At 51.9% G+C, this 27,425-nt stretch overlaps 1 protein-coding gene across 9 annotated transcripts in view; it reads right to left on the bottom strand.

The window, feature by feature from the left end:
• Positions 1 to 1,172: 1,172 nt before the first annotated feature.
• LOC129395249 (granulocyte-macrophage colony-stimulating factor receptor subunit alpha) overlaps positions 1,173 to 27,425 on the bottom strand; it is a 61,550-nt gene continuing 35,297 nt past the window's right edge. For 6 of the 9 annotated variants that reach the window (XM_055106988.2, XM_055106989.2, XM_055106991.3 and 3 more), the window contains 5 exons: positions 26,669 to 26,698; positions 23,970 to 24,105; positions 20,569 to 20,665; positions 18,222 to 18,303; positions 17,640 to 18,121 (listed from right to left, as the gene is read on the bottom strand). In XM_055106988.2, coding sequence (XP_054962963.1) covers positions 18,014 to 18,121; positions 18,222 to 18,303; positions 20,569 to 20,665; positions 23,970 to 24,105; positions 26,669 to 26,698 — 453 coding nt within the window. In that variant the 3' untranslated portion in view covers positions 17,640 to 18,013. Of the gene's footprint in view, positions 5,902 to 17,639; positions 18,122 to 18,221; positions 18,304 to 20,568; positions 20,666 to 23,969; positions 24,106 to 26,668; positions 26,699 to 27,425 lie in introns of those variants that run through there. The other 3 variants (XM_055106993.2, XM_057301222.2, XM_057301223.2) reach the window with 1 other exon arrangement.

Here is a 27,425-nt window from a genome sequence, read left to right on the forward strand (position 1 = left end):
GACTCTGTCTCTTAAAACAAAATAAAATACAATAAAATTCATCTATCATCTATCTATCAAATATCTATCAGTCAATCATCTATCTAGCTATCATCTGTTACCTATACATCTATTCATCTATCATATATATTTTCATCTGTCATCTATCAGTCATCTATCTGTCTTCTATATATATCATCTATTTTTTAAATTTCTTTTGAGACCCATTTTCACCACACCTGGCCTCATCATAGAATCTTTCTCCCCTCCCTCTCTTTTCTCCACCTGCACAACCCTGATCTCATGCAGGTGACCGACGACCCTCCCCCCCAACAGTGTGACTCCCACCTGCATGCATCTTATAAACAGTCTTCTCCAGTTTAGGCATGCAAAGGATTGAATGTCTGCATTGCTCTTCCTTTGGTGCAGTGCGGTTGGGCAGGTGCAGTGCGATTGGGCAGGCACAGAGGGGTTGGGCAAGTGCAGTGCGGTTGGGCATGTGAAGTGGGGTTGAGCAGGTTCAGTGTGGTTGGGCAGGTGCAGTGCGGTTGGGCAGGTACAGTGGGATTGGGCAGGTGCAGTGGGATTGGGCAGCTGCAGTGGGGTTGGGCAGGCACAGAGGGGTTGGGCAAGTGCAGTGCGGTTGGGCAGGTGAAATGGGGTTGAGCAGGTTCAGTGTGGTTGGGCAGGTGCAGTGCGGTTGGGCAGGTGCAGTGGGATTGGGCAGGTGCAGTGGGATTGGGCAGGTGCAGTGGGATTGGGCAGGTGCAGTGCGGTTGGGCAGGCACAGTGTGTTTGGGCAGGTGCAATGGGGTTGGGCAGGCGCAGTAGGGTTGGGCAGGCGCAGTAGGGTTGGGCATGCACAGTGGGGTTGGGCAGGTGCAGTGGGGTTGGGCAGGTGCAGTGGGATTCGGCAGGTGCAGTGGGGTTGGACAGGCACAGTGGGGTTGGGCAGGTGCAGTGGGGTTGGGCAGGTGCAGTGGGGTTGGGCAGGTGCAGTGGGGTTGGGCAGGTGCAGTACGGTTGGGCAGGTGCAGTGCGGTTCTGCAAAAGCTCCCTCTCAGCCAATATTGACAGCCTCTGCCCACCCATTCCTTGGAGAGGGTCCTTAGGTGCCAAAGAACACAGGGGAGGGGCTGATCGCCACAGCCTTCAGGGGCCTCAGTCATCCTAGGCCCTATCTCTGCTGGCTGTTTTTTATTTTTTATTTTATTTTATTTTATTTTATTTATTCATTTATTTTGAGACAGAATCTCGCCCTGTCACCCAGGCCAGAGTGCAATCGCATGATCTGGGCTCACTGCAACCTCTGCCTCCCAGGTTCAAGCGATTCTCCTGCCTCAGCCTCCTGAGTACAGCACCTGCAATTACAGGTGCCTGCCACACCCGGCTAAGATTTTGTATCTTTAGCAGAGACGGAGTTTCACCATGTTGGCCAGGCTGGTCTCGAACTCCTGACCTCAGGTGATCCGCCCGCCTCGGCCTCCCAAAGTGCTGGGATTCCAGGCATGAGCCACTGTGCCTGGCCACAGCTCCTCTCTGTCACCCAGACTGGAGTGCAGTGGCGTGATCTCGGCTCACTGCAACCTCTGCCTCCCAGGTTCAAGTGATTCTCCTGCCTCAGCCTCCTGAGTAGCTGGGATTACAGGCGTGTGCCACCACACCCAGCTTTTTTTATTTTTATTTTTATTTTATATTTGTAGTAGAGATGAGTTTCACCACGTTGGCCAGGCTGGTTTTGAACTCCTGACCTCAAGTGATCCACCTGCCTTGGCCTGGCAAAGCGCTGGGATTGTAGGCATGGCCACCACGCCCGGCCTCTGCTGTCTCTTTGACACGAGGCCTCTGCTTCTGAGCTAAATGGGGCCTGAGGTCTCTGAAACCCACAGGTGCCTACCCAGGAATGTGGTGCTCCCTTGGGGAGGTGGACCTGCTTCCTGGGGTGTCCTGTGGGAGTCTCCTCCTCTCACTTCTTGCAGGCCCAGAGGATTCCACGCTTTTCCTTCCTTGCTGTGTTTTAGACGCTTCTCCCCGCCAAGAGCCTGGCCCCATCTCTTCCCCAAGCTTTGACTTGTGAATCAAAAGGTCAGGGGTAGAAGGTTCCGGAAGACTGCCTCTGCTCCATCGTCAAATCTCCCCTGCAACTCGGAAGCAAGGGGCTGGCTGGGGTTTGCAGGAGGGACGTGGAACACCCACGAGGGAGGAAACAGCTGCCACCTCATCGTCAGATCCATCCCAAGCTCGGCTCTCTCTTGGCTCCAAGCCCTGAAGTCCCCTGTAGGCCCTAGATCACCTGTCAGCCACCATCTCAGTTGATGTTTCAGTATCTGTGGCGATTGAATTACTCACTGATCGTGGGAGGCAAAATAATGTCCCGTAAATATGGCCATGTCCTAATCCCATGTGGGAGACAGAATAATGGCCCCAAAGATGTCCACGTCCTAATTCCATGTGGGAGACAGAATAATGGCCCCAAATATGTCCACGTCCTAATCCCCATGTGGGAGACAGAATAATGGCCCCAAATATGTCCACGTCCTAATCCCCATGTGGGAGACAGAATAATGGCCCCAAATATGTCCACGTCCTAATCCCATGTGGGAGACAGAATAATGGCCCCAAAGATGTCCACGTCCTAATCCCATGTGGGAGACAGAATAATGGCCCCAAAGATGTCCACGTCCTAATCCCATGTGGGAGACAGAATAATGGCCCCAAAGATGTCCACGTCCTAATCCCATGTGGGAGACAGAAGAACAGCCCCAAAGATGTCCACGTCCTAATCCCCATGTGATAGACAGAATAATGGCCCCAAAGATGTCCACGTCCTAATTCCATGTGGGAGACAGAATAATGGCCCCAAAGATGTCCACGTCCTAATCCCATGTGGGAGACAGAATAATGGTCCCCAGCATGTTCTTACCTGGATAAGCATGCTGTCGACACATTACAGAATGCTCTCTATGGAAGGAGGACTTTTATTCCAGGGATATTGCCATGGAGAGATGATTCTGGAGTGTCCACATGGGCCTGACATGTAATTACAATTGTCCTTATAAGGAACAGGTGTGGTGGTTCACACCTGTAATCCCAGCACTTTGAGAGGTTGAGGCAGGTGGGTCACCTGTGGTCAGGTCAACATGGTGAAACCCCATCTCTACTAAAAATACAAAAATTAGCCAGGTGTGGTGGCAGGTGCCTGTCATCCCAGCTACTCGAGAGGCTGAGGCATGAGAATTGCCTGAACCCGGGAGGTGGAGGTTGTAGTGAGCTGAGATCGTGCCACTGCACTCCAGCCTGAATGACAGAGCGAGACTCCATCTCAAATAATAATAATAATTTATAATAATAATAATAATTGTCCTTATAAGAGGGAGGTAGGAGAGTCACAGTCCAGTGAGATATGAGGAGGCAACAGCAGGCCTGAGTGACAGCAACCACCAATGAAGAAAGTCAGCCTTTTCTAGATGTGGGAAATGGAGGGAAATGAATTTCCGTCTCGTCTTAGTCTGTTTTGCGTTGCTACAAAGGGATTCCCGAGGCTGGGTAATGTGTTTTAAAGAGAGGTTTATTTGGCTGGACGCGGTGGCTCAGGCCTGTCATCCCAGCACGTGGAGAGGCCAAGGGGGGGCGGATCACGAGGTCAGGAGTTCGAGACAAGCCTGACCAACAGGGTGAAACCCTGTCTCTACTAAAATACAAAACAAAACAAAAAAAAGTAGCCGGGAATGGTGGCGGGCGCCTGTACTCCCAGCCACTTGGGAGGCTGAGGCAGGGGAATTGCTTGAACTGGGGAGATGGAGGTTGCAGTGAGCAGAGATTGTGCCACTGCACTCCAGCCTGGCGACAAAGCAAGACTCCAACTTAAAAAAAAAAAAAAAACAGGTTTATTTGGCTGATGATTCCACAGACTGTACAGGAATTGTGCCTTCAGCATCTGTTGCTGAGAACCTCAACAACTTCCACTCCTGGTGGGAGAGGAAGGGGAGCTGGTGTTACATGTTGGGAGAGGTGGCAAGAGGCAGGGAAGGAGGTACCAGCCTCTTTTTCTTTTTACCTTTTTTTTTGGAGACAGAATCTAACTCTGTTGCCCAGGCTGGAGTGCAATGGCGTGATCTTGGCTCACTGCAGCCTCCGCCTCCCAGGTTCAAGCGATCCTCCTGTCTCAGCCTCCCGAGTAGCTGGGACTACAGGTGCACCTGCCACCACACCCGGCTAATTTTTTGTATTTTAGTAGAAACGGGGTTTCACCATGTTGCCCAGGCTGGTCTCGAACTCATGAGCTCAGGCAATCCACCCGCCTCGGCCTCCCAAAGTGCTAGGATTACAGGCGTGAGCCACCGCGCCTGGGTACCAGCCTCTTTTTCATAACCAGCTCTTTCAGGAACAAATAGAGAAAGAACTCACTCATTACTACAAGAAAGGCACCAAGCCATCTATAAGGAGTCCGCCCCCTCTTGATTCAAACACCTCCTGCCAGGTCCCACCTCCGACCCAGAGAACCAAATTTCAAACTGAGATTTGCAAAGGACAAACAACCAAACTATATCATCACTTTGTCCTGCAGAAGGAACCGGACCTACTAAAAACTGGATTTATAACCCAGGGAGGCCTGGCACTGTACAATAATAATTTTTTTTTTTTTTTTTTTGAGATGGAGTCTCGCTATGTCATCCAGGCTGGAGTGCGGTGTTGTGATCTCGGCTCACTGCAACCTCCTCCTCCCGGGTTCACGCCATTCTCCTGCCTCAGCCTCCCGAGTAGCTGGGACTACAGGCGCCCGCTACCACGTCTGGCTAATTTTTTGTATTTTTAGTAGAGATGGGGTTTCACTATGTTAGCCAGGCTGGTCTCGATCTCCTGACCTCGTGATCCGCCCGCCTCAGCCTCCCAAAGTGCTGGGATTACTGGTGTGAGCCACCGCGCCCGGCCATCAATTTTTTTTTTTTTTTTTTTTAAATGAGATGGAGTTTTGCTTTTGTAGCCCAGGCTGGATTGCAATGGCGCAATCTCAGCTCACCAGGTCAGTTATTCAAGGAGGAGGCTACACAGTACCTCAGTGGTTGGGTTGGAAGGAGATGCAAAAGCTTCTTGGAGTCTAAGCATCTTTGCGAAATATCACTTTTTTTGAGACAGAGAGATGGGGTCTTAGTTTGTCACCCAGGCTGGAGTGCAGCGGTGCAATCATAGCTTACTGTCAGCTTGAACTCAAGTGATCCTCCCACCTCAGCCTCCCGGAGAGCTGGCACTACAGGCACAAGCCACCACGCCCAGCTAATTTTTGCCTTTTTGGTAGAGACAGGGTCTTGCTATGTTGCCCAGACTGGTCTTAAACTCCTGTCTCCAGCAATCCTCCAAAGTGTCAGGATTACAGGCATGAGCCACGGCGCCCAGCCAAATATCAGGTTTTTATTATTTATTATTATTGTTTGTTTTGAGATGCAATCTTGCTCTGTCACCCAGCTTGGTGTGCAATGGCGCGATCTCGGCTCACTACAACCTCCGCCTCACGGGTTCAAGCAATTCTCCCGCCTCAGCCTCCCAAGTAGCTGGGATGATGGGCGCCCGCCACCGCTCCTGGGTAAATTTCTGCAATTTTAGTCCAGATGGGGTTTCACCATGTTGGGCAGGCTGGTCTTGAACTCCTGACCTCAGGTGATCTGCCTGCCTTGGCCTCCCAAAGTGCTGGGATTACAGGCGTGAGCCACCGCGCCCAGCCCCAAATGTCATGTTTTTAAATAAAAACATAGAAAATGATATAAAGGTTCACAGCATCATCAAGAAAACAGTTCCTCACTGTCGCAGAGGCGGAGATGTCCATGCCATTCCTACACTCTCTGGGTCTCAGGTAATTTCCTTCACGGTCAAGACCTCTTCGCGGTAGCCTTTACCTTCCTCTGGGGTGAATTCCTCCCAGATGATCTGAGAAAAAGGAGGGTTCAGGCTGTCAGATCTTCACGAGCTCAGCCTGGGACTCAGTGGGCTGTGTTTATTTTCTTTTTCTCCCTCGAGACGGAGTCTCATTCTATTGCCCAGGCTGGAGTGCAGTGGTGTCATCTCAGCTCACTACAACCTCGGCTTCCCGGGTTCAAGCGATTCTCCTGCCTCAGCCTCCTGAGTAGCTGGGATTACAGGTGACCGCCACCACAAATTTGACTGATCAGATGAGGCCCACCCTTCTCCTTTAGACCTTCAGCTGATTAGATGAGGCCCCCCTTCCCCCTTTAGACCTTCGACTGATCAGATGAGGCCCACCCTTCCCTATATACCTTCAACTGATTAGACGAGGCCCACCCTTCTCCTTTAGACCTTCAGCTAATCAGATGAGGCCCACCCTTCCCGATACACCTTCAACTGATTAGAAGAGGCCCACCCTCCCCCTTTAGACCTTCAACTGATTAGACGAGGCCCACCCCTCCCCCTTTAGACCCTCGACTGATTAGACGAGGCCCACCCTCCCCCCTTTAGACCTTCGACTGATTAGACGAGGCCCACCCTTCCCCCTTTAGACTTTCGACTGATTAGACGAGGCCCACCCTCCCCCCTTTAGACCTTCGACTGATTCGACGACGCCCACCCTTCCCCCTTTAGACTTTCGACTGATTAGACGAGGCCCACCCTTCCCCCTTTAGACCTTCAACAGATTAGATGAGGCCCACCCTTCTCCTTTGGACCTTCGACTGATTAGATGAGGCCCACCCTTCCCTATATACCTTCAACTGATTAGACGAGGCCCCCCTTCCCCCCTTTAGACCTTCAACTGATTAGGTGAGGCCCACCCTTCCCTATATACCTTCAACTGATTAGACGAGGCCCCCCTTCCCCCCTTTAGACCTTCAACAGATTAGATGAGGCCCACCCTTCTCCTTTGGACCTTCGACTGATTAGATGAGGCCCACCCTTCCCTATATACCTTCAACTGATTAGACGAGGCCCCCCTTCCCGCTTTAGACCTTCAGCTGATTAGATGAGGCCCACCCTTCCCTATATTCCTTCAACTGATTAGACGAAGCCCCCCTTCCCCTTTAGACTTTTAACTGATTAGATGAGGCCCACCCTACCCTATATACCTTCATGTGATTAGATGAGGCCCACCCTATCCTATATACCTTCAACTGATTAGACGAGGCCCCCCTTCCCCCTTTAGACCTTCGACTGGTTAGACGAGGCCCACCCTTCCCTATATACCTTCAACTGATTAGATGAGGCCCAGCCTACCCTATATACCTTCGAGTGATTAGATGAGGCCCACCCTTCCCTATCTACCTTCAACTGATTAGATGAGGCCCGGCCTACCCTATATACCTTCACGTGATTAGATGAGGCCCACCCTATCCTATGTACCTTCAACTGATTAGACGAGGCCCCCCTTCCCCCTTTAGACCTTCGACTGATTAGATGAGTCCCACCCTTCCCTATATACCTTCAACTGATTAGATGAGGCCCACCCTTCCCCTTTAGACCTTTAACTGACTAGATGAGGCCCACCCTTCCCCCGTATACCTTCGACTGATTAGATGAGGCCCACCCTTCCCCCTTTAGCCGCCACCAGCTAAATTTTGTACTTTCAGTGGAGATGGGGTTTTACCATGTTGGCCAGGCTGGTCTCAAACTCCTGACATCGAGGTGATCCACTCGCCTCGGCCTCCCAAAGAGCTGGGATGACAGGCGTGAGCCACTGCACCTGGCCAGGAATTTTTCCTGGGGTAAAGATCTGAGACAGATCCACCCATGGGACCTCATAGTTGACGATGAACAGGGTGGTCTTTGGAAGAGCTTGTGAGCATGAAACCAGGGCAGGGTACAGCAGGTGCTAAGCCCCTGGAGCTGACGGAGCTCAGAGAAGGGAAGGTTGAAGCCTGAAGCCATCATCCTGGCACCTCGATGTGGGGGACCCCTGGGGGTCAGTGGAAAGAAGCGGGGGCCGGGGAGGAGGCTGGCGTTGGGGTGGAAGGTAACGGAATGACAGATGGCCGGGTCTAGGATGGGGGTGTGCAAGTGGCAACCAGGAGGATGTTACCTATGTGGCAGGGAAGAGGGCGGTGGGGGCAACCCTGGGCTCGAACTGGAGTTCCCCATGGGAGGAAGACACAGCCCCTGAGCTGGAGAGAGTTGAGTGGGAGAGGGCCACCCACGGGGTCTTGGGATGTGGGTCACGCAAGTCTCTCACCCTTAGTCACCCTCTCTGGGGTCTTGCTGTTCAGCCTCTCTCTTGGTCTCTCTGCCTCTTTTCTGTCTCCCTCTCTGTCTCTCTTTCCTCCCCCTCTCACCTTCTTCCACCCCCATCTCTGGGTCTCTATCTCCATCTTCCTGTGTGTCTGCCTCTTTTGGGTTCAGTCTCTGTTTCTCTTTCATCTCTTGGCCTTCGTCTCTGATACCCGGCACCACTGACGTGTCCCCGTGACTAGGCTACAGTCCCCAGTTATTGAATCGAACCATGACTCAGCGGCTGGTACGAAGGGGCTTTGTAGATGTCAAGTCCACAATCAGCTGATTTCCAGGAAAAGAAATTGGACTGGAGAATGTGGGTGGGCCTTATCTAATCAGTCAAAGGTCTAAAGGGGGTGGGCCTCATCTAATCAGTTGAAGGTCTGAAGGTGGTGGGCTTTGTGTAATTAATAAGCTGAAGGTCTAAAGGGGAAGGGGGGAAGGCTGGGCTTCATCTAATCAGTCGAAGGGCTGAAGGGGGATGGGTGGGCCTCATCTAATCAGTTGAAGATCTAAAGGGGGGAAGGACGGGCCTCATCTAATCAGTTGAAGGTGTAAATGGGTAGAGTGGGCCTCGTCTAATCAGTTGAAAGTGTAAAGAGGAAGAGTGGGCTTTATCTAATTCATAAGTTGAAGGCCTAAAGGGGAAGGCTGGGCTTCATCTAATCAGCTGAACGTCCAAAGTGGAAGGGTGGGTCTCATCGAATCCATCCAAGATCTAAAGGGGGAAGGGTGGGCCTCATCTGATCAGTCAAAGGTCTAAAGGGGGAAGGGTGGGCCTCATCTAATCAGTGGAAGGTACATAGGGGAAGGGTGGGCCTCATCTGATCAGTCAAAGGTCTAAAGGGGGAAGGGTGGGCCTCATCTAATCAGTGGAAGGTACATAGGGGAAGGGCGGGCCTCAACTAATCAGTCGAAGGTCTAAAGGGGGAAGGGTGGGCCTCATCTAATCAGTGGAAGGTATATAGGGGAAGGGCGGGCCTCAACTAATCAGTCGAAGGTCTAAAGGGGGAAGGGTGGGCCTCAACTAATCAGTGGAAGGTATACAGGGGAAGGGCGGGCCTCAGCTAATCAGTGGAAGGTATATAGGGGTAGGGTGGGCCTCATCTAATCAGTGGAAGGTATATAGGGGAAGGGCGGGCCTCATCTAACCAGTGGAAGGTATATAGGGGAAGGGCGGGCCTCAACTAATCAGTCGAAGGTCTAAAGGGGGAAGGGTGGGCCTCATCTAATCAGTGGAAGGTATACAGGGGAAGGGCGGGCCTCAGCTAATCAGTGGAAGGTATACAGGGGAAGGGCGGGCCTCAGCTAATCAGTGGAAGGTATATAGTGGAAGGGTGGGCCTCAGCTAATCAGTGGAAGGTATATAGTGGAAGGGTGGGCCTCATCTAATCAGTGTAAGGTATATAGGGGAAGGTCGGGCCTCAACTAATCAGTCAAAGCTCTAAAGGGAGAAGGGTGGGCCTCATCTAATCAGAGGAAGGTATATAGAGGAAGGGTGGGCCTCATCTTATCCGTGGAAGGTATATAGGGGAAGGGCGGGCCTCAACTAATCAGTCGAAGGTCTAAAGGGGGAAGGGTGGGCCTCATCTAATCAGTGGAAGGTATATAGGGGACGGGCGGGCCTCATTTAATCAGTTGAAGGTATATAGGGGAAGGGCGGGCCTCAGCTAATCAGTGGAAGGTATATAGGGGAAGGATGGGCCTAATCTAATCAGTCGAAGGTATATAGGGAAGGGTGGGCCTCAGCTAATCAGTGGAAGGTATGTAGGGGAAGGGTGGGCCTCATCTAATCAGTCAAAGGTTTAAAGGGGGAAGAGTGCGCTTCACCTAATCAGTCAAAGGTCTCAAGGGGGAAGGGCGGGCCTCATCTAATCAGTGGAAGATATATAGGGGAAGGGCAGGCCTCAACTAATCAGTCGAAGGTCTGAAGGGGGAAGGGTGGGCCTCAACTGATCGGTCGAAGGTCTAAAGGGGGAAGGGCGGGCCTCATCTAATCAGTGGAAGGTATATAGGGGAAGGGTGGGCCTCATCTAATCAGTGGAAGTTATATAGGGGAAGGGCGGGCCTCATCGAAACAGTGGAAGGTACATAGGGGAAGGGCGGGCCTCATCTAAACAGTGGAAGGTACATAGGGGACGGGCGGGCCTCATCTAATCAGTGGAAGGTCTAAAGGGGGAAGGGTGGGCCTCATCTACTCAGTGGAACGTACATAGGGGAAGGGCGGGCCTCATCTAATCAGTGGAAGTTATACAGGGGAAGGGCGGGCCTCAACTAATCAGTCGAAGGTCGAAAGGGGAAGGGTGGGCCTCATCTAATCAGAGGAAGGTATATAGAGGAAGGGCGGGCCTCATCTTATCCGTGGAAGGTATATAGGGGAAGGGCGGGCCTCAACTAATCAGTCGAAGGTCTAAAGGGGGAAGGGTGGGCCTCATCTAATCAGTGGAAGGTATATAGGGGACGGGCGGGCCTCAACTAATCAGTCGAAGGTCTGAAGGGGGAAGGGTGGGCCTCAACTGATCGGTCGAAGGTCTAAAGGGGGAAGGGCGGGCCTCATCTAATCAGTGGAAGGTATATAGGGGAAGGGTGGGCCTCATCTAATCAGTGGAAGTTATATAGGGGAAGGGTGGGCCTCATCTAATCAGTGGAAGTTATATAGGGGAAGGGCGGGCCTCATCTAAACAGTGGAAGGTACATAGGGGAAGGGCGGGCCTCATCTAAACAGTGGAAGGTACATAGGGGACGGGCGGGCCTCATCTAATCAGTGGAAGGTCTAAAGGGGGAAGGGTGGGCCTCATCTAATCAGTGGAACGTACATAGGGGAAGGGCGGGCCTCATCTAATCAGTGGAAGTTATACAGGGGAAGGTCGGGCCTCAACTAATCAGTCGAAGGTCGAAAGGGGAAGGGTGGGCCTCATCTAATCAGAGGAAGGTATATAGAGGAAGGGCGGGCCTCATCTTATCCGTGGAAGGTATATAGGGGAAGGGCGGGCCTCAACTAATCAGTCGAAGGTCTGAAGGGGGAAGGGTGGGCCTCAACTGATCGGTCGAAGGTCTAAAGGGGGAAGGGCGGGCCTCATCTAATCAGTGGAAGGTATATAGGGGAAGGGTGGGCCTCATCTAATCAGTGGAAGTTATATAGGGGAAGGGCGGGCCTCATCTAAACAGTGGAAGGTACATAGGGGAAGGGCGGGCCTCATCTAAACAGTGGAAGGTACATAGGGGACGGGCGGGCCTCATCTAATCAGTGGAAGGTCTAAAGGGGGAAGGGTGGGCCTCATCTAATCAGTGGAACGTACATAGGGGAAGGGCGGGCCTCATCTAATCAGTGGAAGTTATACAGGGGAAGGGCGGGCCTCAACTAATCAGTCGAAGGTCGAAAGGGGAAGGGTGGGCCTCATCTAATCAGAGGAAGGTATATAGAGGAAGGGCGGGCCTCATCTTATCCGTGGAAGGTATATAGGGGAAGGGCGGGCCTCAACTAATCAGTCGAAGGTCTAAAGGGGGAAGGGTGGGCCTCATCTAATCAGTGGAAGGTATATAGGGGACGGGCGGGCCTCATTTAATCAGTTGAAGGTATATAGGGAAGGGTGGGCCTCAGCTAATCAGTGGAAGGTATATAGGGGAAGGGTGGGCCTAACCTAATCAGTCGAAGGTATATAGGGAAGGGTGGGCCTCAGCTAATCAGTGGAAGGTTTAAAGGGGGAAGAGTGCGCTTCACCTAATCAGTCAAAGGTCTCAAGGGGGAAGGGTGGGCCTCAGCTAATCAGTGGAAGGTATGTAGGGGAAGGGTGGGCCTCATCTAATCAGTCAAAGGTTTAAAGGGGGAAGAGTGCGCTTCACCTAATCAGTCAAAGGTCTCAAGGGGGAAGGCTGGGCTTCATCTAATCAGCTGAACGTCCAAAGGGGAAGGGTGGGTCTCATCGAATCCATCCAAGATCTAAAGGGGGAAGGGTGGGCCTCATCTGATCAGTCAAAAGTCTAAAGGGGGAAGGGTGGGCCTCATCTAATCAGTGGAAGGTATATAGGGGAAGGGCGGGCCTCAACTAATCAGTCGAAGGTCCAAAGGGGGAAGGGTGGGCCTCATCTAATCAGTGGAAGGTATATAGGGAAGGGTGGGCCTTGTCTAATCAGTGGAAGGTATACAGGGGTAGGGTGGGCCTCACCTGATCAGTGGAAGGTATATAGGGGAAGGGCGGGCCTCATCTAATCAGTGGAAAGTATATAGGGGAAGGGTGGGCCTCATCTAATCAGTTGAAGGCATATAGGGAAGGGTCGGCCTCATCTAATCAGTCGAAGGTCTAAAGGGGGTGGGCCTTGTCTAATTAATAAGCTGGATGTCTAAAGGGGAAGCGGGGAAGGGTGGGCTTCATGTAATGAGTTGAAGGTCTAAATGGGAAGGGTGGGTCCCATCTAATCAGTCAAAGGTCTAAAGGGAGAAGGGTAGGCCTCATCTAATCAGTCAAAGGTCTAAAGGGAGAAGGGTAGGCCTCATCTAATCAGTCAAAGGTCCTAAAAGGGAAAGGTGGGCTTCATCTAATCAGTCAAAGGTGTAAACGGGGAGAGTGGGCCTCATTTAATCAGTTGAAAGTCTAAAGGGTAAGGGTGGGCCTTATCTAATAAGCTGAAGCTCTAAAGGGGAAGGGTGGGCCTTATCTAATCAGTCGAAGGTCTAAAGGGGAATGGCGGGTTTCATCTAATCAGTCGAAGGTGTAAATGGGTAGAGTGGGCCTCGTCTAATCAGTTGAAAGTCTAAAGATGAAGAGTGGGCTTTATCTAATTCATAAGTCGAAGGCCTAAAGGGGAAGGCTGGGCTTCATCTAATCAGCTGAACGTCCAAAGGGGAAGGGTGGGTCTCATCGAATCCATCCAAGATCTAAAGGGGGAAGGGTGGGCCTCATCTGATCAGTCAAAAGTCTAAAGGGGGAAGGGTGGGCCTCATCTAATCAGTGGAAGGTATATAGGGAAGGGTGGGCCTCATCTAATCAGTGGAAGGTATATAGGGAAGGGTGGGCCTCATCTAAACAGTGGAAGGTATATAGGGGAAGGGCGGGCCTCAGCTAATCAGTGGAAGGTATATAGGGAAGGGTGGGCCTCGTCTAATCAGTGGAAGGTATACAGGGGTAGGGTGGGCCTCACCTGATCAGTGGAAGGTATATAGGGGAAGGGCGGGCCTCATCTAATCAGTGGAAGGTATATAGGGGAAGGGTGGGCCTCATCTAATCAGTTGAAGGCATATAGGGAAGGGTCGGCCTCATCTAATCAGTCGAAGGTCTAAAAGGGGTGGGCCTTGTCTAATTAATAAGCTGGATGTCTAAAGGGGAAGCGGGGAAGGGTGGGCTTCATGTAATGAGTTGAAGGTCTAAATGGGAAGGGTGGGTCCCATCTAATCAGTCAAAGGTCTAAAGGGAGAAGGGTAGGCCTCATCTAATCAGTCAAAGGTCTAAAGGGAGAAGGGTAGGCCTCATCTAATCAGTCAAAGGTCCTAAAAGGGAAAGGTGGGCTTCATCTAATCAGTCAAAGGTCTAAACGGGGAGAGTGGGCCTCATTTAATCAGTTGAAAGTCTAAAGGGTAAGGGTGGGCCTTATCTAATAAGCTGAAGGTCTAAAGGGGAAGGGTGGGCCTTATCTAATCAGTCGAAGGTCTAAAGGGGAATGGCGGGTTTCATCTAATCAGTCGAAGGTGTAAATGGGTAGAGTGGGCCTCGTCTAATCAGTTGAAAGTCTAAAGATGAAGAGTGGGCTTTATCTAATTCATAAGTCGAAGGCCTAAAGGGGATGGCTGGGCTTCATCTAATCAGCTGAAGGTCCAAAGGGGAAGGGTGGGCCTCATCTGATCAGTCAAAAGTCTAAAGGGGGAAGGGTGGGCCTCATCTAATCAGTCGAAAGTATATAGGGAAGGGTGGGCCTCAGCTAATCAGTGGAAGGTATATAGGGGAAGGGTGGGCCTCATCTAATCAGTGGAAGGTATATAGGGGAAGGGTGGGCCTCATCTAATCAGTGGAAGGTATATAGGGAAGGGTGGGCCTCAGCTAATCAGTGGAAGGTATATAGGGGAAGGGTGGGCCTCATCTAATCAGTGGAAGGTATATAGGGGAAGGGCGGGCCTCATCTAATCAGTGGAAAGTATATAGGGGAAGGGTGGGCCTCATCTAATCAGTTGAAGGCATATAGGGAAGGGTCGGCCTCATCTAATCAGTCGAAGGTCTAAAGGGGGTGGGCCTTGTCTAATTAATAAGCTGGATGTCTAAAGGGGAAGCGGGGAAGGGTGGGCTTCATGTAATGAGTTGAAGGTCTAAATGGGAAGGGTGGGTCCCATCTAATCAGTCAAAGGTCTAAAGGGAGAAGGGTAGGCCTCATCTAATCAGTCAAAGGTCCTAAAAGGGAAAGGTGGGCTTCATCTAATCAGTCAAAGGTCTAAACGGGGAGAGTGGGCCTCATTTAATCAGTTGAAAGTCTAAAGGGTAAGGGTGGGCCTTATCTAATAAGCTGAAGGTCTAAAGGGGAAGGGTGGGCCTTATCTAATCAGTCGAAGGTCTAAAGGGGAATGGCGGGTTTCATCTAATCAGTCAAAGGTGTAAATGGGTAGAGTGGGCCTCGTCTAATCAGTTGAAAGTGTAAAGAGGAAGAGTGGGCTTTATCTAATTCATGAGTTGAAGGCCTAAAGGGGAAGGCTGGGCTTCATCTAATCAGCTGAACGTCCAAAGGGGAAGGGTGGGTCTCATCGAATCCATCCAAGATCTAAAGGGGGAAGGGTGGGCCTCATCTGATCAGTCAAAAGTCTAAAGGGGGAAGGGTGGGCCTCATCTAATCAGTGGAAGGTATATAGGGAAGGGTGGGCCTCAGCTAATCAGTGGAAGGTATATAGGGGAAGGGTGGGCCTCATCTAATCAGTGGAAGGTATATAGGGGAAGGGCAGGCCTCATCTAAACAGTGGAAGGTATATAGGGGAAGGGCGGGCCTCAACTAATCAGTCGAAGGTCCAAAGGGGGAAGGGTGGGCCTCATCTAATCAGTGGAAGGTATATAGGGAAGGGTGGGCCTCGTCTAATCAGTGGAAGGTATACAGGGGTAGGGTGGGCCTCACCTGATCAGTGGAAGGTATATAGGGGAAGGGCGGGCCTCATCTAATCAGTGGAAAGTATATAGGGGAAGGGTGGGCCTCATCTAATCAGTTGAAGGCATATAGGGAAGGGTCGGCCTCATCTAATCAGTCGAAGGTCTAAAGGGGGTGGGCCTTGTCTAATTAATAAGCTGGATGTCTAAAGGGGAAGCGGGGAAGGGTGGGCTTCATGTAATGAGTTGAAGGTCTAAATGGGAAGGGTGGGTCCCATCTAATCAGTCAAAGGTCTAAAGGGAGAAGGGTAGGCCTCATCTAATCAGTCAAAGGTCTAAAGGGAGAAGGGTAGGCCTCATCTAATCAGTCAAAGGTCCTAAAAGGGAAAGGTGGGCTTCATCTAATCAGTCAAAGGTCTAAACGGGGAAAGTGGGCCTCATTTAATCAGTTGAAAGTCTAAAGGGTAAGGGTGGGCCTTATCTGATAAGCTGAAGGTCTAAAGGGGAAGGGTGGGCCTTATCTAATCAGTCGAAGGTCTAAAGGGGAATGGCGGGTTTCATCTAATCAGTCGAAGGTGTAAATGGGTAGAGTGGGCCTCGTCTAATCAGTTGAAAGTCTAAAGATGAAGAGTGGGCTTTATCTAATTCATAAGTCGAAGGCCTAAAGGGGATGGCTGGGCTTCATCTAATCAGCTGAAGGTCCAAAGGGGAAGGGTGGGTCTCATCGAATCCATCCAAGATCTAAAGGGGGAAGGGTGGGCCTCATCTGATCAGTCAAAAGTCTAAAGGGGGAAGGGTGGGCCTCATCTAATCAGTCGAAGGTATATAGGGAAGGGTGGGCCTCAGCTAATCCGTGGAAGGTATATAGGGGAAGGGTGGGCCTCATCTAATCAGTGGAAGGTATATAGGGGAAGGACGGGCCTCATCTAATCAGTGGAAGGTATATAGGGCAAGGGCGGGCCTCAACTTATCGGTCGAAGGTCTAAAGGGGGAAGGGTGGGCCTCATCTAATCAGTGGAAGGTATATAGGGAAGGGTGGGCCTCAGCTAATCCGTGGAAGGTATATAGGGGAAGGGTGGGCCGCATCTAATCCGTCGAAGGTCTAAAGGGGGAAGAGTGGGCCTCATTTAATCAGCTGAAGGTGTAAAGGAGAAGAGTGGGCCTCATCTAATCAGTCAAAGGTCTAAAGGATAAAAGCTGAGGTTCCCCGTACAAGAGTTTTATTTCCTTTTTAAAAATTTCATCTCCCACTCTGAGAATGCAGGACGGTTCTGCCTCTGGGATGAGCATCAGCCCTGGCCTGACTTTCCAGCCTGCCAGCCTACTGCAACATAAGACGCAGTCCCTGAGCCGGAGAGAGGTGGGTGGGAGAGGAGCGCCACTGGGGTCTCAGGGTGGAGGTCACATGGTTTCTCGCCCTTGTTCACCCTCTCTGGGCTCTCGCTGAGACTAAGTCCGACTCCTCTGTCTTCCCTGTCTCTCTCGGTCTCTCTGTGTCTCTTTTCTCTGCCTCCCTCTCTGTCTTTTTCCTCTATCTGTCTCTCTTCCACTCTCATCCCTTGGTCTCTGTCTCTGTCTCTCTCTCTCTCTCCCCTGTCCGTGTCCACCTATGTCTCTCTGTTTCTCTGTCTTTTTCTCTTTGTCCCTGTCTCTATGTCTCCTTCTCCCTCTCTCTCTCTCTTTTTCTGTCTGTGTCTTTCTCTGTGTCTCTGTGTCTTTGTCTCTCTCCCCTCTCTTTGCCTCTGTTCCTCTCTGTCTCTCTCCTCTCCCTGCTGGGGATGATTTTTTTGTTTTGTTTTGTTTTTGATAGAGAGTTTTGCTCTTGTTGCCCAGGTTAGAATGCAATGGTGCGATCTCGGCTCACTGCAGCCTCCGCCTCCTGGGTTCAAGTGATTCTCCTGCCTCAGCCTCCAGAGTAGGTGGGATTACAGGTGTGCGCCATCACACCTGGCTAATTTTTGTAATTTTAGTAGAGACGAGGTTTCTTCAGGTTGGTCAGGCTGGTCTCGAACTCCCGACCTCAAGTGATCCACCTGCCTTGGCCTCCCAAAGTGCTGGGATGACAGATGTGAGTCACCGCGACCGGCCCCCGCCTGGGTCTTTATGTTTGTTGTTTATCTGTCTCTGTTTCTCCATCTGTGTCTCTCTGATTGTCTTTTTCTCTTTGTAGGTCAGTCTTGCTCTCTGTGTGTGTCTCTCTCTCTTTCCTTCTCTCTTTTCTCCCTCCCTCTCTCTGTTTCTCTGTCTGTGTGTCTGCCTTTGTTTCTGTCAGTCTGTCTGCCTGTTTGTTTCCCTCTCCTTTGTGTCTTCTTCTCATTCTCTTCTACATTCCTCTCTCTCTCCTCCATCTCTCTCCCTCCATCTTTCTCTGCCTCTGTCTCTTGTCTCTATTTCCGCCTCTCCTCTCTACCTTCTTTTTTCTTTTGAGATGGAGTCTCACTCTGTCAGCCAGGCTGGAGTGCGGTGGTGCGATCTCGGCTCACGGCAACCTCCGCCCCCTGGGTTCAAGCCGTTCTCCTGCCCCAGCCTCCCGAGTCACTGGGATTTCAGGCGTACACCACCACGCCCAGCTAATTTTTTGCATTTTTAGCAGAGATGGGGTTTCACCACGTTGGCCAGGCTGGTCTCGAACCTCTGACCTCAGATGATCCACATGCCTCAACCTCCCAAAGTGCTGGGATGACAGGCATGAGCCACCGTGCCTGGCCCTCTCTACCGTCTTCTCCTCCTTTTTTTGACCACCACCCTGCCTCAGTTTCTCCTGATGGAGCTCACAGAGATGACTCTGACCCCAACCCTGGAGAAGACCCCGACCCGGGAGAAGGCCCAGGAGTGGGATACAGATTCCAGCCACACCGGTGGTGACGCTGCGGTCCCAGCTGGTGGAGAAGCAAGATGGTCGACACTCAGAGGCCGTGTCCCACACTCCCCACTCCCCACCTTCCATCCCAGGTCACTGCTCCGCCCACCCCTGCCTACCTCGTCTTCCACCTCATGGTTATCATTCAGTTTGTCTTTGATCTGTGGAACTGGCGGGAACAGCTGCTGTATCCTAAGGAACCTGAGACACAGAGAAAAAGTGTGAAGAGAATGAACCCCGGGTCACCAGAGTTCCTTCCATCAACGCCCTGTGCCGAGGGATGCTACGTGCAGGGTGTCTGCGCTCAACTATGCAGAACTTCACTAAGAATCACCAAGTGACGAAAATCTTAAGGAACTAGGCCGGGTGCAGTGGCTCACACCTGTAATCCCAGCACTTTGGGAGGCCGAGGCGGGTGGATCACTTGAGGTCAAGAGTTCGAGACCAGCCTGGCCAACGTGGTGAAACCCCGTCTCTACTAAAAATACAAACATTAGCTGAGTATCGTGGTGCTTGCCTGTAATCCCAGCTATTCAGGAGGCTGAGGCAGGAGAATTGCTTGAACCTGGGAGGTGGAGGTTGCAGTGAGCCGAGATTGCACCACTGCACTCCAGCCTGGGTGACAGAGTGAGACCCCATCTCAAAAAAAAAAGAAAAAGAAAGAATCACCAAATGACGAAAATCTTAAGGAACTAGGCTGGGCATGGTGGCTCACACCTATAATCTCAGCACTTTGGGAGGCCGAGGCGGGTGGATCACCTGAGGTCAAGAGTTCGAGACCAGCCTGGCCAACATGGAGAAACCCCGTCTCTACTAAAAATACAAAAATGAGCTGGGCATGGTGGCAGGTGCCTGTAATCCCAGCACTTTGGGAGGCTGAGGCAGGAGAATCGCTTGAACCTGGGAGGTGGAGGTTGCAGTGAGCCGAGATTGCAACACTGCACTCCAGCCTGGGCAACAAGAGCAAAAGTCTGTCTCAAAAAAACAAACAAACAAACAAAAAAACCACCTCCAACCCAGAAACCACGCTCTTCAAGGCTGGTGGGATCAAGGCAGGTGTTTCCCCTCTGGAGCTCAGCCCTTCAACATCAGTGACCTCAGACTCCCTGAAGCTGCCCACAGCTGACTGCCTGTTCCATTCCCATCCCTGTGCCCGAGGGGCTGAGGGAAGATTCTAGAAAGATTCCCTGTGAGCATCACTGTGCATTCCTGTAGGATCTCCCATTTTCTCCATTCTTTTTGTTTGTTTTGAGATGGAGTCTCGCCCTGTCACCCAGGCTGGAGTGCAGTGGTGCAATCTCAGCTCACTGCAAGCTCCGCCTCCCGGGTTCACGCCATTCTCCTGCCTCAGCCTCCCGAGTAGCTGGGACTACAGGCGCCCGCCACCACACCCGGCTAACTTTTTAGTAGAAACGGGTTTCACTGTGGTAGCCAGGATGGTCTCGATCTCCTGACCTTGTGATCCACCCGCCTCGGCTTCCCAAAGTGCTGGGATGACAGGCGTGACGCCGTTCTAAGAGACAGAAGAGGAGACACAGACACAGAGGAGGAGGTCACGTGGAGACGGAGGGAGAGACGGCAGTGACGGGGCCACAAGCCCAGGGACGTAGGGAGCCTCCAGGATCTGGGAAAGGCAGAAAGGATCATCCCTTACAGGCAAAAGCCACAGGACACAGGAAGATACCGTAACCTTTGTGCCTGCACTCTGTGTTTCTCTCTTTTTATGTATTATTATTATTGTTATTTTTTGAGACGGAGTTTCACTCTTGTTGCCCAGGCTGGAGTGCAACGGCGTGATCTCGGCTCACCTCAACCTCCGCCTCCCGGGTTCAAGCGATTCTCCTGCCTCAGCCTCCCGAGTAGCTGGGATGAGAAGCGCCCGCCACCATGCCCGGCTAATTTTTATATTTTTTAGTAGAGATGGGGTTTCACCGTGTTGGCCAGGCTGGACTTGAACTCCTGACCTCAGGTGATCTGCCTACCTCGGCCTCCCAAAGTGCTGCGATTACAGGCATGAGCCACCGTGCCCGGCCGGGGTCAGTTTTTAAAGTATAATTTATTTATTTATTTACTTACTTACTTGGAGACGGAGTTTCGCTCTTGTTGCCCAGGCTGGAGTGCAATGGCGTGATCTCTGCTCACCGCAGCCTCCGCCTCCCGGGTTCAAGCGATTCTCCTGCCTCAGCCTCCCGAGTAGCTGGGATGACAGGCACCCGCCACCAAACTCGGCTAATTTTGTATTTTTAATAGAGTGGGGGTTTCTCCACGTTGGTCAGGCTGGTCTCGAACTCCCGACCTCAGGTGATCCTCCCGCCTCGGCCTCCCAAAGTGCTGGGATGACAGGCGTGAGCCAACACGCCCGGCCAAGGCTGTGTTTCTCTTTCTCAGAGACAGAGACTGGACAAAGCGCTTTCCTCCCGGCCTGGCCTGTTTTCCTGGGGGAGGCCCAGGTGTTTCACAGGTTACCTTTTAAAGAGGAAGACGAGGATGATGCCACAGACAAGGGTTCCCACGATCAGGAGCACGTAAATGTACACAGAGCCGAGGTTCCCGTTGTCAGAACCTAGAGAGACACACAGGTTTGCGTCTGCGGTGAATCGTTGACAGACATGTGAAAGGAAATTAAATCTCTTCGGGTGTCCAAATGCATTTAGCCAAAGGGAACAGTCAAGCTGAGAACTGGGTCCAGCAAACCTGCCTCCCTCTTTTTGGTTCTTAAGTAAGATGGCTCTGAGATGAAAGCAACCTGCCTGCCCTATGTTTTGCCCACAAGGAAATTTCTGCTGAGCTGTTAAAACTTCGCCACCATGGGCTGGATGCGGTGGCTCACGCCTGTCATCCCAGCACTTTGGGAGGCTGAGGCGGGAGGATCACCTGAGGTTGGGAGTTCGACACCAGCTTGACCAACATGGTGAAACCCCATCTCTCCCAAAAATACAAAAATTGGGCCAGGCACGGTGGCTCACACCTGTCATCCCAGCACTTTGGGAGGCCGACGCGGGAGGATCACCTGAGGTTGGGAGTTCGAGACCAGCCTGACCAACATGGTGAAACCCCGTCTCTCCCAAAAATACAAAAATTGGGCCAGGCACGGTGGCTCACACCTGTCATCCCAGCACTTTGGGAGGCCGACGCGGGAGGATCACCTGAGGTTGGGAGTTCGAGACCAGCCTGACCAACATGGTGAAACCCCGTCTCTCCCAAAAATACAAAAATTGGGCCAGGCACGGTGGCTCACGCCTGTCATCCCAGCACTTTGGGAGGCCGACGCGGGAGGATCACCTGAGGTTGGGAGTTCAAGACCAGCCTGACCAACATGGTGAAACCCCGTCTCTCCCAAAAATACAAAAATTGGGCCAGGCACGGTGGCTCACACCTGTCATCCCAGCACTTTGGGAGGCCGAGGTGGGCGCATCATCTGAGGTCAGGAGTTCGAGACAAGCCTCACTAACAGGGTGAAACCCCGTCTCTACTAAAAATACAAAAAAATTAGCTGGCCATGGTGGTGGGCGCCTGTAGTCCCAGCTACTCAGGAGGCTGAGGCAGGAGAATAGCTTGAACCTGGGAGGCGGAAGTTGCAGTGAGCCGAGATCGTGCCATTGCACTCCAGCCTGGGTGACAGAGTGAGACCCTGTCTCAATAAAAATATTTAAAAAATGGCCAAGCATGATGCATGTCTGTAATCCCAGCTACTCAGGAGGCTGAGGCAGGAGAATCGCTTGAGCCTGGGAGACGGAGGTTGCAGTGAGCCAAGATTGTGCCATTGCACTCCAGCCTGGGTGACACAGCGAAACTCCATCTCAAAATAAATAAATAAATAAATAAAAATAAAAATACAAAAATTGGCCAAGCGTGATGCATGTCTGTAATCCCAGCTACTCGGGAGGCTGAGGCAGGAGAATCGCTTGAACCCAGGAGGCAGAGGTTGCAGTGAGCTGAGATCGTGACATTGCACTCCAGCCTGGGTGACAGAGTGAGAGTCCGTCTCAAAAAACAAAAAATAAATAAACAAAAAAACATTTCTTACAGGTGCAGTCACCCCGGCCCACCAGACACGAATGCACCTCTGATCATCCCTGTACCCCGTTTTGTCTGTGTGATCTGGGAGGTAGAGGTGCACCACTGCACTGCAGCTCACATTTTTTCTTCTGTACCCTTTGTTGAGGTGAAAACCGCATACTTCTCAATATCCTGTCCCTTCCCCTTTTCAATTTGGAGCCCTCAAAATCGTCTTCAGAGAAAAGCATAGACCTGTCTCCTGGGCGGCCCAGACCTGGCTTTGAAGAGAGCTTCCCCGGACGGACACGGTGGCTCACGCCTGTCATCCCAGCACTTTGGGAGGCCGAGGTGGGCGGATCACGAGGTCAGGAGATCGAGACCATCCTGGCTAAAAAACGGTGAAACCCTGTCTCTACTAAAAAAAAAAAATACAAAAAATTAGCCAGGCGTGGTGATGGGCACCTGTAGTCCCAGCTACTTGGGAGGCTGAGGCAGGAGAATGGCGTGAACCCAGGAGGTGGAGCTTGCAGTGAGCCGAGATTGCGTCACTGGACTCCAGCCTGCGACAAGAGCGAAACGCCGTCTCAAAAAAAAAAAAAAAGAAAAAAAGAGGGAGAGAGCTTCCCCTTGGCCAGGGAGCCGGAATGGTGATGGTTTGACTGGACAAAGACTGACTGATTGTTTCCCAGTGGGGCAGAGGGAGGTGTGGCTTTAGGAGGGCTATCAGTGGGGTCCTTCTCTGGCTATTAAGGGATTCTAGCTCATCCACCCTGAAAAAAACACCAGCAAAGCAATGTTGCATGACCCCGTATGAGTATGAGACCACCTCCTTCTACTTTTTCTTTTTTTTTTTTTTTTTTTTTGAGACAGAGTCTCACTCTGTCACCCAGGCTGGAGGGCAATGGCGTGATCCCAGCTCACTGCAACCTCCACCTCCCGGGTTCAAGTGATTCTCCTGCCCTCAGCCTTCTGAGTAGCTGGGACTACAGGCAGCCGCCACCACGCCTGGCTAGTTTTTGCTTTTGTTTTTGTGTTTTGTTTTTGAGATGGAATCTTGCTCTGTCGCCCAGGCTGGAGTGCAGTGGTGTGATCCCAGCTCACTGCAACCTCCGCCTCCCGGGTTCAAGTCATTCTCCTGCCCTCAGCCTCCCGAGTAGCTGGGATTACAGGCATGTGCCACCATGCCTCGCTAGTATTTTTTTTTTTTTGAGATGGAGTCTCACTCTGTCACCCAGGCTGGAGTGCAGTGGCGTGATCCAAGCTCAGTGCAACCTCCGCCTCCCGGGTTCAAGTGATTCTCCTGCCTCAGCCTCCCGAGTAGCTGGGATTACAGGCACCTGCCGCAATGCTGGGCTAATTTTGTATTTTTAGTAGAGACGGGGTTTCACCATGTTGGCCAGGCTGGCCTCAAACTCCTGACCTTGTGATCTACCTGCCTCGGCCTCCCAAAATGCTGGGATTAGAGGTGTGAGCCACTGCACCCGGCCGAGTTTTTGTATTTTTAGTAGAGATGGGGTTTCACCATGTTGGCCAGGCTGGTCTCAAACTCCTGACCTCCGGTGATCCGCCGGCCTCAGCCTCCCAAATTGCTGGGATTACAGGCGTGAACCTCTGCACCTGGCCCTTCTCTGGTTATTAAGGGAGCCAACTCATCCGTCCTGAAAAAACATCAGCAAAGCAATGTTGCGGGAGCAAGTACGAGACCACCTCCTTCTTCTGAGCCTCAGCGATAAGCTCAGAGCCTGACACTACTCCCCGCGACGTGCTCAACTCGATCTCAGCGCCCAGGACAGAGCACCTGACCTCTGTGCCTGCTCCAGAGTGGCCGCAGACGGCACAAACATCCCTTACCTCTGCCCAACGCTTACCAAATTCAATGGCTTCACTCCAGGAGCTCCAATTCAAGATGCGGACGTCTGCAGCTCTGATCTTCACACTGTGTTTTGCTCTGGGCTCAGAGCTTGGAAAGTTGTATCTATTTTCCAAATCACCAGAAACATTAATCTTCGGAGGAAAAAAGAAAGTTAGAGATAGGCGTCTTCCTTGTGGGGGAAAAGGTTGCCTTTTTGCGTTCTTCTGTCTTTTAAATTTTTTTCTCCTTTTCTTTTTTTCCTTTTTTTCTTTTGTTTCTACCACTCTGAATGCACTTGGTCTGATCGGGTCTTGGAAGCTAAGCAGAGTCAAGCCTCGTTAGTATTTCGATGGGAGACAAGTTGGGAAAATTTGGGTGATGTAGGCTTTAAATTATTTTATTTTATTTATTTATTATTATTATTTTTTTTGAGACGGAGTCTCACCCTATAGCCCAGACGGGAGTGCAGTGGCGCGATCTCAGCTCACTGCAACCTCCGCCTCCCAGGTTCACGCCATTCTCCTGCCTTAGCCTCCCCAGCAGCTGGGACTACAGGTGCCCGCCACCACGCCCGGCTAATTTTTTGTATTTTTAGTGGAGACGGGGTTTCACCATGTTGGCCAGGATGGTCTCGATCTCCTCACCTCGTGATCCGACCGCCTCGGCCTCACAAAGTGCTGGGATTACAGGAATGAGCCACCACGCCCGGCCTCTTTTATTTTATTTTATTTGAGACACACTCGCTCTGTCGCCCAGGCTGGAGTGCAATGGCATGATCCGGGCTCACCGCAACCTCCGCTTCCCGGGTTCACGCCATTCTCCTGCCTCAGCCTCCCACGTAGCTGGGATTACAGGCGCCCGCCACCACGCATGGGTACGTTTTGTATTTTTAGTAGAGATGGGGTTTCTCCATGTTGGCCAGGCTGGTCTTGAACTGCTGACCTCAAGTGATCCGCCCACCTCAGCCTCCCAAGGTGCTGGGATGACAGGCGTGAGCCACCGTGCCTGGCTAAAATTTTATTTTCTGAAACAGAAATTGTTGGCCAGGTGTGGGGGTGGGCGCCTGTAGTCCCAGCTACAGGCTGAGGCTGTAGAATCTCTGTAGGGAGGCTGAGGCAGGAGAATCGCTGGGAGGTGGAGGTTGCAGTGAGCCGAGATCGCACCACTGCACTCCAGCCTGGGGGACAGAGCGAGACTCCATCTCAAAAATAAATACATACATAAATAAATGATTCAGGATTAACAACTGATCTTAACAGACCTTCAGACGGATAGTTTAGCAAGGGATATTAAGATCCCCAAGTCTAGCATACTCATCGGACAGAGGAGGATACTGAGGGTCAGAGTGGCCGCGAGACTTGGTAAATACCTGGCAACAGTACTCACTCTAAAAGCATTTTAGAGGGAGACATAATCTCCTTAGACAGTCACTAGAATATATTCTTAACCCACGTAGAGGAAAGAGGAATAAAATGGGAAAATCAGTAGAACAGGCTGAGCATAAATATTCCAACCATTGGGACATGAAGGTTGAGGCCAAGAGCAGACCCTGCCCAGTGAGAACTATGAGGGGGTCCTCACCCGTCTGAGATCTGCGTCCTCCGGTTCAGGATCCACCGTGTCCACCCCTGGGCCACACTGGCACCAAGAGTCCCATAAACCAAGACTGTAGGGTTATACTGGGTTCGTGGAGACTGTAGGGTGATGCTAGGGTTGTGAGTGGTTCAACTGTATGTCGGGCAGACTATTCTCCTGTCTACACTGGATCCAGGTAGACGTGGGGCAGGCTCTCCTTCTTGTCTACACTGGGTCTAGGGGGAGGTGGGGCGGGGTCTCCTCCTGATCACACTGGGTCTAGGCAGACATGGGTTATGGGTAGGGGACTATAGGGTTACACCGGGGGTCATGTGGGGTTACACTAGGGGTCGTGAGTAGGGGACTGTAGGGTTCCACCAGAGGTCATGGGTAGGGGACTGTAGGGTTCCACCGGGTGTTGTGAGTAGGGGATTGTAGGGTCACACTAAGGCTCCTGAATAGGGGACTATAGGGTTACACCAGGGGTCATGTGGGGTTACACTAGGGGTCGTGAGTAGGGGACCGTAGGGTTCCGCCAGGGGTCATGGGTAGGAGACTGTAGGGGTCGTGAGTAGGGGACTGTAGGGTTCCACCAGGGGTCATGGGTAGGAGACTGTAGGGGTCGTGAGTAGGGGACCGTAGGGTTCCGCCAGGGGTCATGGGTAGGAGACTGTAGGGGTCGTGAGTAGGGGACTGTAGGGTTCCACCAGGGGTCATGGGTAGGAGACTGTAGGGGTCGTGAGTAGGGGACCGTAGGGTTCCGCCACAGGTCATGGATAGGGAACTGTACGGTTACACTAGGTGTAGTGACTAGGGGACTGTAGGGTTCCGCCAGGGGTCATGGGTAGGGGACTGTAGTGGTCGTGAGTAGGGGACTGTAGGGTTACGCCGGGGGTCATGGGTAGGGGACTGTATGGTTACGCTAGGGGTCATGAATAGGGAACTGTAGGCGTTGTGAGTAGGAGACTGTAGGATTACTCCGGGGGTCGTGAGTAGGGGACTGTAGAGTTACACTAGGTGTGGTGAGTAGGGCACTGTAGGGTTACGCTGGAGGTCGTCAGTAGGGGACTGTAGGGGTCGTGAGTAGGGGACCGTAGGGTTACGCTGAGGGTTGTCAGTAGGGTCTGTGGTTTCACTTACCAGCAGGTTTTCCGTGCCAGGCTGGGTATTCTAGAAACAAAACAAAACACAACACAAGGCTCACTGTTTCCATTTCTAAAACACTGTAGATGGTTCACACAGTGTCTCCCCTGGTGTGGGCACCGAATGGGAAGGAGTCCCTGCGGAGTGGCAGGCAGGTCTCCCTCCACAAACCCCGAATCTACAAGACAGGTAGGATGAGGAGCTGCAAACACAGAAGTTTTCCTGGCCAGGTATCTTCCTGTAACCCATCCAGAAAGGTCCCACTGGCCTTGGGGCATGGTATTCTCCTGTCGTCCAGGTAGACATGGAGAGTCTCTCCTTCTTGTCTACACTGCGTCCAGGTGGTTGTGGGACAAGAGCTCCTCCTGTCTACACTGCGTCCAGGTGGTTGTGGGACAAGATCTCCTCTTGTCTACACTGGATCGAGGTGGACATGGGGCAGGGTTTCTTCCTGTCTACACGGCGTCCAGGTGGTTGTGGGACAAGATCTCCTCTTGTCTACACTGGATCGAGGTGGATGTGGGGCAGGGTTTCTTCCTGTCTACACTGGGTCCAGGTAGTTGTGGGACAAGAGCTCCTCCTGTCTACACTGGGTCTCCATGGAGGTGGGGCAGGGTCTCCTTCTTTCTACACTGCGTGTAGGTGGAGGTGGGGCAGGGTCTCCTCCTGTCTACACTGGGTCCAGGTAGACATGGGGCAGTCTCTCCTTCTTGTCTACACTGGGTCCAGGTGGTTGTGGGACAAGAGCTCCTCC

Source organism: Pan paniscus, chromosome Y (genome assembly GCF_029289425.2).
Source record: "Pan paniscus chromosome Y, NHGRI_mPanPan1-v2.0_pri, whole genome shotgun sequence".
Lineage (NCBI taxonomy): Eukaryota > Metazoa > Chordata > Mammalia > Primates > Hominidae > Pan > Pan paniscus.